Source organism: Idiotropiscis lumnitzeri, chromosome 5, assembly GCF_059441095.1.
Source record: "Idiotropiscis lumnitzeri isolate Australia: NSW breed Sydney's pygmy pipehorse chromosome 5, RoL_Ilum_1.0, whole genome shotgun sequence".
Classification (NCBI taxonomy): Eukaryota; Metazoa; Chordata; class Actinopteri; order Syngnathiformes; family Syngnathidae; genus Idiotropiscis; species Idiotropiscis lumnitzeri.
The window spans coordinates 21839042-21849448 of NC_142395.1; the positions used below are offsets into that span (position 1 = coordinate 21839042).

The 10407-nt window shown below is 38.3% G+C and overlaps 1 protein-coding gene and 1 pseudogene across 2 annotated transcripts; both read right to left on the bottom strand.

Moving 5' to 3' along the window:
* Window positions 1-170: 170 nt before the first annotated feature.
* Window positions 171-2894, bottom strand: LOC148337273 (uncharacterized; annotated as a pseudogene). Its single transcript, XR_015843179.1, has 2 exons — window positions 2486-2894; window positions 171-1519 (listed from the first exon to the last, which is right to left on the bottom strand). The product of XR_015843179.1 is annotated as an uncharacterized LOC148337273 (transcript).
* Window positions 2895-4369: 1475 nt separating this feature from the next.
* On the bottom strand, window positions 4370-9618 carry LOC148337274 (uncharacterized). The gene is made up of 3 exons (XM_088296085.1): window positions 9250-9618; window positions 8443-8715; window positions 4370-5627 (listed from the first exon to the last, which is right to left on the bottom strand). The coding sequence occupies exons 1-3, from the start codon at window positions 9362-9364 to the stop codon at window positions 4549-4551; spliced, it is 1467 nt and encodes a 488-aa protein (XP_088152211.1). The 5' UTR covers window positions 9365-9618; the 3' UTR covers window positions 4370-4548.
* Between the last annotated feature and the right edge of the window lie 789 nt (window positions 9619-10407).

The following is a 10407-nucleotide window of genomic DNA, read 5'->3' on the forward strand; positions in this document are numbered from 1 at the left end:
CTTAACTTGATTGTTAAAATTGAATAGTTTATCATACGCTATGTAGCTGAACGATTTGTCTCCATGTGTGTTTAGGTGTTTTGTTAAATTTGACTTTTGACAAATTGAGCAGACAAAAAGGCAGTGTGTCTTCTTGTGTGCCTTGTTCAATTTTCCTTTGTAGACAATGTTTGACCAAAAACTGTGCAGGTAAAATGATTTTCTCCAGTGTGTGTGCTTATGTGTGCATTCAAAAGTTTCCTTTGAGTGAATCTTTTTTCACATATTGAACAGCCAAGAGGTTTTTCTCCAGTGTGCGTTCTTCTGTGTGCTTTCAAATGTCCCTTTTGTCTGAATCGTGAGCCACAAAATGAACATTCAAAGGGTTTCTCCCCTGTGTGTGTTCTTGTGTGTATTTTTAATTCTTTCTTTATCTTAAACCCTTTACCACATAGTGTACAGGCAAAAGGTTTTTCCCCAGTGTGTGTTCTTGTGTGTGTTTTTAAGTGATCGTTTGTAGAAAACCTTTTATCGCATAATGAACAGACAAAAGGTTTTTCCCCAGTGTGTGTTCTTGTGTGAGCTGTAAATTCTCCCTTTGTAGAAAATCTTTTACCGCAATCTGAGCAGACAAAAGGTTTTTCTCCAGTGTGTCTTCTTGTGTGTCTTGTTAAATGTGTCCTTGAAGAGAAACTTTTACCACAATCTGAGCAGGAAAAAGGCTTCACTCCAGTGTGAGTTTTTAAGTGATCTCTTAAATGCCCCTGTCTCGAGAAACTTTTCCCGCAAACTGAGCATGCAAAGGGTTTTTCCCCAGTATGTGTTCTTGTGTGTCTGACTAAACTTTCCTTTAGAGAAAATGTTTTACCGCAAACTGAACAAGCAAAAGGTTTTTCTCCAGTGTGCGTTCTTGTGTGAACTATTAAATCTCCCTTTCTAGAAAATACTTTATCACAATCTAAACAGGCAAATGGTTTTTCTCCAGTGTGAGTTCTTGTGTGACTTATTAAGCTATCCTTTAGAGAATACCTTTTACCACAAATAGAACAGGCAAAAGGTTTCTCCCCAGTGTGTTTTCTTGTGTGGCTTGTTAAATCTCCCTTCCGTGAGAATCTTTTAGCACAAACTGAACAGCCAAAAGGTTTTTCCCCAGTATGTGTTCTTGTGTGTCTTTTCAATGATGACTTGTTGACAAAGGTTTTGTCACACTGAGAACATTTCACTCGTCCACTATCAGTGAGACGTGTCATATCACCTTTCGAGTGTTCATCATCTTTATCAACGTCGTCAGTGTCAGAAGACTGTGATGTTATGTTGTCAACATCTGAAAGCGGTGGTATGAGGCCGTCTGATTGGGATCCTCCACAGAGGTCTCCATCACCTTCTTCACTTTTCATACTGACACCAGTCAATGAAGACTTTGTGATTTCATCCTCTTGCGCTTCTTCTTTTATGTGAGGAGACTCTTGCTCCTCCTCTTCTTTGATTTCGATGCACTCTGGTTTCTGCTGCTCGGGACCTAGATGATCCTCATTGAGGACTGCATTCGGCATGAAAGCAAAAAATTACTTTAACATTGTGTATTATTGCATCTAAAAGGTTTTGGCAATGTTTACGATAATAGAAGATGATCTGAACAGGATTAAAAGTGAAACATCTTCAACATATTCAATCTTTGGGGATTACCATAATTAGGACGACTGAATCGACACAGACTTAATATAAGATATTCTTTCTTGATCTGTGTGCCATTCCAAAATTGACTTCAGCCAAATCTGAATTTACAGCTATCTGTTACAGTAATTTGATTTTATATTATTGCGATATACGATATTTTTAAGTAACATGAATTACTTTGGGCAAGTTTTGTCATCTGTGCCATTCAAACACTTCCAATTAAGGTTAGTGACTTTGACATAGTGTATTTTTGTTTCTAAATGTTTTCGCCATTGTTTATGGTGATATAAGATGCATTAAGATGTGATTTCTGCAAGTATATGTATTTTCATAAGATTTATGATAATTTATCACATTTATGTTAATGCTTTGAAGGAATTGTGCTTGATATCACTATTTTTCATACAACCTAAAGGTGTGGTTTGTTTAAAAAAATAAAAACATTCCAACAAACTGAACCCTGTGGAAAATATTTTGGAAATGTACGTTCTTTTTAATCATATAACAGATGCAAGTTTTAAAAACTAGTCTAAAATGCTTAGTAATGAGCTTCCCTGCTCTGAGAAGGGCAATTAAAAGTAATAAGAATTTTTTTTCTGACACCGTAGATAGGCAAACATCGGAGTCTCAGGCACAATCCTCTCATCCCCAAAATTCTGTAATATTGATGAATCAGCTGGCTCCACAAAATCATGAGGGGGCACCATCACCATCTCGTACCCGATATTGGATGTTTATGTTTTAGTAAATGTAACGTAATGCGCTAGTAATTCCTTTACAAATTATTCGAACGCAGCCACAAAAAAGTGAGAATGAGAAGGGAACAAACCTGTCCTGTGTAAGACAACTCGAGGTTCCAATTCGCAAAGGTGACAATGTGGCTTAATGTCCTCTGTTGCTCCACAAAGTTCCTCTTTGTACTCTGCTATATGTCTAGCACACATTTTCACGAGAAAGTCAATACACTTTACAATCACTTGTTCGTTTGAGCTATGTGATACGAAAAAGTCTCTCTGTTAGCAGCTAGCAAGCTAAGCTAAGTTAGCCAGATAAGCTAAAACGTGCGCCCAGACAATCTTATCCGGACACGAGGGTTTAATTTAATGTGGTCCAGTCAGTAGTTATTGACGTATCGCGTCGGGGCATTAGTTCGTTGGGAACTAATTCAGGAGGGATTATTTAGTGATGCAGGTGCCTAAACCACATCTGCAGCGCCTTCAATATCTGCAGCGCACATGCGCAACAGGTCGGCCATTTTGATAGCAAGGTACGGCAAAGTAAAAAGGACAAAACACTTAGGTGCGCGTTGGAAATAAATGTTGACGTGTATAGCACTACAAGGTAAAATACAACGTGAACGAAGCTGTGCCTGAAAAGTTAACGGCTCGGGCGACTTTTTTTTTAAAATTAAAATAAAGTTGTCATTTGGACAATTCGAGGATTCCACTCGACAGTGACGATGTATAGCCATATACAGATGCAACACAGACGTTTTACCATTTAACCACCATATAAACATTCTAAGATGCTAAACTTGACACCATCAATAATTAAAAAAATATAGCTGGGGGTTAACATTAAATGACTTGCCATCATTAGTTTCGATTGTCCAGCCCCCCATTTTTATCGCAAAATATAAGGCGATTTGCAAGTCAGTGCTGCAGGTCGGTAAAATTTGAAAGTAAGTACGGTTACAACACTATGACAAAACATGCAATTCATCGCAAAGATGGGCCACAATTATCTGTGGGCTTCCAGTGCTGGACATTTTGGTTTGAGCGGTTGAGTAAGCTCAGGAATCAGTCTTGAATTTTTTCATTCACTTTATTTACAGTCACCTACACACAATGCTACAGTCATAATTTACACGATGCCAGATTTTTCTTAGCGCTTCCTTTAGTCCTTTGCCTTACAAAAAAAAGTATTGAGGGGCTTCATATGCCCCCACAGTTGATTGAGTTTGGCAGCGTAACTTGATCCAAACCCCCAAAATGGAAAAGGAAAAAAAACCCTCAAAATCCCATTTCAGGGGAAAAGAGCAAACGTTGAGAAGGGACCAAATGGGGGTCTAAATATTCACCATAATTTATTACATTTTACACACATACCTGGATTGGCAGATTCCATATGTTAGAGATTAATTGCGGCATTTTAAAAAAATCCCATTTCCAATGTGCCAATACCCCAACGTGGCCAGGGCCCTTAATATCTTCAAATACCTGGATCCCTTCAGGTACGTTTGATATTTGGCTTTCTGAGTCAATTTCCGACTGTTGTAATACACTTTGATGTAGAGCTCTGCCATACTTGCCTTGGAATGACGTCGCATTTCCGGATTTGTCGCTTGGCAGAGTCCAACTTCAGGAAAACTATTATTTTGTCAAATATACCAAAATAATAATAATTATAATTTTAATAACAAATTTCCATGCTTTATTGTTTGTATTATGTGTAAATTACTTACAAAAAGATCTCTTACTTGATCCTGGAACTGCCGCTTGGCAAACTGATATTTTTCTAACTCAGCACTGAAATAAAGATAAAGATAAAGATAAAGATAAAGATAAAGATAAAGATAAAGATAAAGATAAAGATAAAGATAAAGATAAAGATAAAGATAAAGATGTCCTTTGTTAGTCCCACAATGGGGAAATTTGAGAAAAGTCTTAGTTAATCCAAAACACATTATTCAAATGATCAGATCATCAGCAACTTTTACACAAGCCTGTTAATGATCCTTCATTTGAACCAGGAGTGTTAGTGCTCGGGAAACATCCAAAATATACCGGATAGGGGTTCCTGTGGACTGGACTTGTAGACCCCTGCTGTAAAGAAGGGAAGGCGTACGCTATCCACAACTCAGCTGCAGTTGCTTCAGTTGATTTTGTCGCTTCACTGACCACTGCGCTTCTCACCAGCACACTTGTGTCTCTTAACCTGATCTTTACGGGAGAATCTTTTATCACACACTCTGCAACTAAATGGTTTCTCACCGGTGTGTATTTTTGTGTGCCTTGTTAATTTTGAGTTCTGAGTGAATCTTACACCACAAACTGAGCAGGCAAAAGGTTTTTCTCCTGTGTGTATTCTAGTATGTTCATCTAACTGTGCCTTCTGTCTGAATCTTATACCACAAGATGAGCAGGCAAAAGGTTTTTCTCCAGTGTGTGTTCTCGTATGTTCTTCTAACTGTGCATTCTGTCTGAATCTCATACCACAAACAGAGCAGGCAAAAGGTTTCTCCCCAGCATGTGTTCTTGAGTGTAGTCTCAAATTTAATTTAGTTGGAAACCCTTTACCACAAATTGAGCAGGCAAAAGGTTTTTCTCCAGGGTGTCTTCCTGTGTGAGTGGTTAAAGTCCATCGTTGAGCAAATCTTTTACCACAAACTGAGCAGGCAAAAGGTTTTTCTCCAGTGTGCGTTCTTGTGTGAGCAGTTAAAGTCCATCTTTGAGAATATCCTTTCCCACAAACTGAGCAGGTAAAAGGTCTTTCACCAGTGTGTGTTCTCGTGTGCCTTGCTAAATCTGCCTTCTGCATGAATCTTTTCCCACAAACTGAGCAGACAAAAAGTTTTTCTCCAGTGTGTCTTCTTGTATGTCTTTTCAAGCATAACTTGCTGACAAAAGATTTGTCACACAGAGAACATTTGACTCGTTTGTTGTCAGTGTGACATGTCATACGACCTTTTGAGTGGTCATCATCATCATCATCATTGTTGTCTTCTGTATCTGAAGACTGTGATGTTATGTTGTCACCATCTGAAAGTGGTGCTAAGAGGCCGTCTGATTGGGATCCTCCATCGTGGTCTCCATCACCATCTTCTCTCTTCACACGGTAACCAATTATGGGAAACTTATTGATTTCGCCCTCCTGTTCTTCTTTAATGTGAGGAGACTGTGGTTCCTCTTCCTCTTTAATGTGGGCGGACTCTGGCTGCTGCTGCCCAGGACCAAGATGATTTTCAAGGTCTGCAGGACACGAGAAAACAAACACTAAACTCAAACTTAGCTCATTCAAGTCTCATGTTGTAATTTCAACATTGTGTCGCAGCGTAACCGCTGACTTCACTCTTCTTTCAGACTGTGTTTGAGTGTTTATATTGCATCACAAACTGTTACCAGTCAACAACACGTTGTCCTCGAATAACGTTCAATTGTTAATTAAAGTTTCGTAAAAATCATCCAGGATAGTCCATTATTTAAAACAACAAGGTTAATTTATATTTTTTTAATCAAGAAAATTGCATTAACTTGCATTTTCAACGTTATCAATTTGTTTTGAAGAAATCGATACAAAACGAAGGAGTCAAAAACGCCTCCTGGTAATGATCACTATGGCGGCGCCCCCTCTTCTCCCTCCAGTTTTAGTGGTAGTCACACAAGGGACCAATCACAAATTGTCCATTCAAAGTCACTGTAAATATGTCACTAATAAATAACGGGATGTGGACGATTAGCCTTTCCATGGCTGACTTCAAGGAGCAAGAAATGAGCAGCCTATGTGCAGCTTAGGTGCAGTTTCTGTCACCTCTGTTGTTTTTTCAGATTGCGTTCTGAGAGCTTTTTTGTGACCTAACTTGCTCATAAATTGTTATATTATATTTACATCTGTAAGTGCTAGCTCGACTTACTTTCTCTTCAAAGTCCCCCTTTGACTTTGAGGTACTCCCTACACAGCCTATCCGAAAATGAGGTACTTCAAACGGCCACAGTTGGCTGAAGGGTCTGCCTAGCTGGAAGTCCGCTGATACTACAGCTGTAACCACAATAACACTTCTGAGTCTTTAAATATCAACATTTATTACAGTTTTACTTTCACCATCACTGTCAAAATCAGAATACATCAGTTATTACAAAAAAAATGGTTTAAAAATGCAAAAGTACGGTATTTACAAACGTTTCAGTTCAAATAAGAATGTGCATCACTGACCAAAATACAGGGGGGGGGGGAGCAACAACATATGCTCATTTGGCTTAGCACAGCTTTGCTTTCTGTTCTACTGTCTGACTCGAACCACATTAAATCGGGGCGTATCCAACTTTGAACATTAATTGAAGTGGAAACCGGGGAAAAAATATGGTACGCTACAACCTACGTCAGCCAAGAAGAGTGGCCTCACTGGCCTATCAAGGTATTAGTTTATAGTATAAAATATTTCTCTGGAATGTTAGCTTAAGCTAACATAGCGATTTTTGTGCCACAGTTTACACAGCTGCGCCTGACAGCTGAACAGTAACACCACAAAAGTTGTGTCTCTTATCTTCGAGTTTCAACCTGTTGCTATTGTCGGGTTTTGTTGGGAAAAAAGTGAAAACACTGTATAAAAGTTTACCAGTACCTAAGACTAAAAAAAAAAAAATGCACTTTCATTTGAACATAATATTAAATGTTCAATGGTAGAAATGTATAGAATACAACATTTCAATGATAAAATAAGACGTTTCTGTCTCGCAGTGTTACAGACATTTCCTGTTCCCGTTATTAAGTCAGGTGCCATCAAATCAGTCCAGCTAAATAAGAACCAAGTAACCTAATGGGCCTTCCTTTTGTGCCCGGCGAGTACATTGTTCGGATGTCAGTGCGAAGTAAATATTTTATTAACTTTGTGATTATTTATTCTTTTGAAGTATTAATATTAATTAGTGAAATTACAATGCCTTGATTTCATCATTTAAGTACACACACAGTCACAATGCAATTGTACAAATAATTTAGTTGAGTGTAATGACCATCCAACGTTACTTGTTACTGCAATACCACGGGGGCTCATTCTACCAGAGAAAAATTCTTTGTGTGTTTTTTGTACTTGGGGAATAAAAATGATTCTTATTTATCTTTGGTGTTGATTTTCTGTGTGCTTTGTTAAATATGAGCTACGAGTGAATCTTTCACCACAAACCGAGCAGGCAAAAGGTTTTTCTCCAGTGTGTGTTCTTTTGTGTACTTTTAAATGGGCCTTCACTCTAAATAGTGTGCCGCAAACTGAACAAGCAAAAGGTTTCTCCCCAGTGTGCGTTCTTGTGTGTATTTTTAAGGCATTTTTTCGCGAAAACCTTTTACTGCAAACTGAGCAGGAAAAAGGTTTTTCCCCAGTGTGTGTTCTTGTGTGTACTTTTAAGTCGTTTTTTTTGTAAAACCCTTTTCTGCAAACTGAGCACACAAAAGGTTTTTCCCCAGTGTGTGTTCTCATGTGTATATTTAAGTCACTTTTTCGAGAAAACCCTTTACCACAAACTGAGCAGGATAAAGGATTTTCCCCAGTGTGTGTTGTTGTGTGTATTTTTAAGGCATTTTTTCTAGAAAACCCTTTACTGCAAACCGAGCAGGTAAAAGGTTTTTCCCCAGTGTGGGTTCTTGTGTGTGAATCTAAGACATATTTTCTAGAAAACTGTTTGTCACAAATTGAGCAAGAAAAAGGTTTTTCCCCGGTGTGTTTTCTAGTGTGGCTTATTAAATTTCCCTTCCGGAAGAATCTTTTACCACAAACTGAGCAGGCAAAAGATTTGACCTCATTGTGTGTTATTGTGTGACTTATTAAGCTTTGCTTTAGATAATACCTTTTACCACAAACTGAGCAGACAAAAGGTTTTTCCCCAGTGTGTTTTCTTGTGTGGGCTGTTAAATGTTCCTTCCTGGAGAATGTTGTATTACAAACTGAGCAGGTAAAAGGCTTCTCCCCGGTGTGTCTTTTTGTATGTCTTTTCAAGGATGATTTGTTGACAAACGTTTTGTCACACTGAGAACATTTAACTCGTTTGTTGTCAGTGTGACTTGTTAGATCACCTTCAGAGTGTTCCTCATCATCATCTTCAGTGTCAGAAGAATGTGACGCCATGTCGTCACCTCCTGAAAGTGGTGGTCTGAGGTCTTCTGTTTGTGATCCTTCACAATGGTGTCCATCACCTTCTTCACTCTTCACACTCACACCAGTCAATTGGAACTTGGTGATTTCATTCTCCTGCTCTTCTTCTTTAATGTGCAGGGTCTCTGTCTCCTCCTCCTTTTTAATTTTTAGGTGTTCTTGTTCGTCAGGATGGAAATACTCTTCACTGAGGTCTGCAGAACACAAAGACCAACACATGGGTTACTAAAGTGACACTCAGTCAAGTCCCATGTTATGACTCTGATTTAACGTATTATTGTTTTGTATGTTTTGACAATGTTTAAGGTAATCTAAAATGAAATGAATAACCCTATTAAAATAAATGTGAGATATCTTCAACTAACAGGAATAGTCCAGTTCTGGAGTGATTCGAGGATCAGAAGTTTTGGGGTGCTGCAGAGAAGTCTGAAGGTGCTACAAAGACAGTCAGAAAGAGGAGCAGTACGTGGAAATTGGGCTCATAAATCAAAAAATCAACGGTGACGATTATTGCAGGGTCACCCCCCCCCCCCAAATAAAAGTTAAATAAAGACCCTGTGCCGTTTTTAACCCGTGTCCACGTAATCATGAGACACCATCAGATTATTGGATGTTAAACATGTCATGTTAAATATAACCTAACAAGGAATCCATTAAAAATAAACATTGGAATATTTTTAAGAGTAAAACGTAGCCACTAAACTAGCAAGAATGTGAAGTGAACAAACCTGTTCTGAGTAAGACAATTCGAGGTTCCAACTTGCAAAGGTGCTGTTGTGGCTTGACGTCCTCTTCTGCTGCACGAAGTCCTTCCTTGTACTCTTCGGTCTTTATTCCACACATTTTTACGCGACAACACTATGCACTCTCGATCTTTTTTTAAAGATGTGGTGCGAACAAACTCGTCTGCTTGTTATCAGCTAGCAAGCTAAGATAAGTTAGCCAGAGAAGCTTCAGCGTGCACTCAGACAAGTTTATCCGGACACAAGTAATTTTTTTTAGGTACAAATGGACCTACTGTGTGAAGGTTTGAGTGTGTTCCGTACTCATTTAGGAAGAATTATTTAGTGGGGCTCGCGCTCAAGCTATGATTTGCGACGCCCATACCGGCAGCGGTGCGCATGCGCAACATGTCGGTCGATAGCAAGCTACGGCATCTACACTCGGACAGAATAAAGAAAAATACATATTATTTTTATATTTTTTGCTGCAGCGTGTACACATTTGACTATGATTTGTTTGAATGTTCATCATTCTGTAGTCATCTGATACAGCAAATCTGGGCTTGGGTGATGGCAGCAAGACACGTCAGCGTCCTGTTTGATGAACCACCATCAATGTAATTTAATTAGCGATTACTAGACCTATAATTAATTACATAGACCAATTACGATTATATAAAAAGGTCCGTTAATGTGTGTTATAACATATTTTTTGCATAATACTGAAATAGTGTGTTTTTAAAATTAATAAACATTGAAAAATCAAAAACATCAAAACATCTGCCACGATGTGCGAAACCTACACAATCTGCACCATGAACACGGGAACCTTGCGCATGCACGGATTATGTAACATATATTTTTAATACTCGTCTGCGCATGCACAATTGGAGTTAAATATGTAAGAAAAATACATGTAATACTTTAATATCGTCATAGATGGCTGGATGGATAGATAGACATTTGTTGACAACTTGACTTAGCATAATATGACACTTATATCGATACACAAGGATTTATCATTCTGATGACACTGGGGTGACATTTTAGTTTGAAAGATGAACTAAGGATTTTGAGAAATACTACATTGCAACAAATAGTTTTGACAAATACACGTACTATTTTTGCAAAATTGAAGATGATACTAGTGATGTAAGAAAGCCT

What these genes read in the sequence shown, in the direction of transcription:
- LOC148337274 (XM_088296085.1), bottom strand. Translation starts at nt 9,364, where the DNA reads ATGTGTGGAATAAAGACCGAAGAGTACAAGGAAGGACTTCGTGCAGCA. An exon ending in AATTGTCTTACTCAGAACAG is followed by an intron (nt 8,716 to 9,249) that starts GTTTGTTCACTT and finishes TGTGTTCTGCAG; the next exon opens with ACCTCAGTGAAGAGTATTTC. An exon ending in TGATGAGGAACACTCTGAAG is followed by an intron (nt 5,628 to 8,442) that starts GTGATCTAACAA and finishes CGTGTCCTGCAG; the next exon opens with ACCTTGAAAATCATCTTGGT.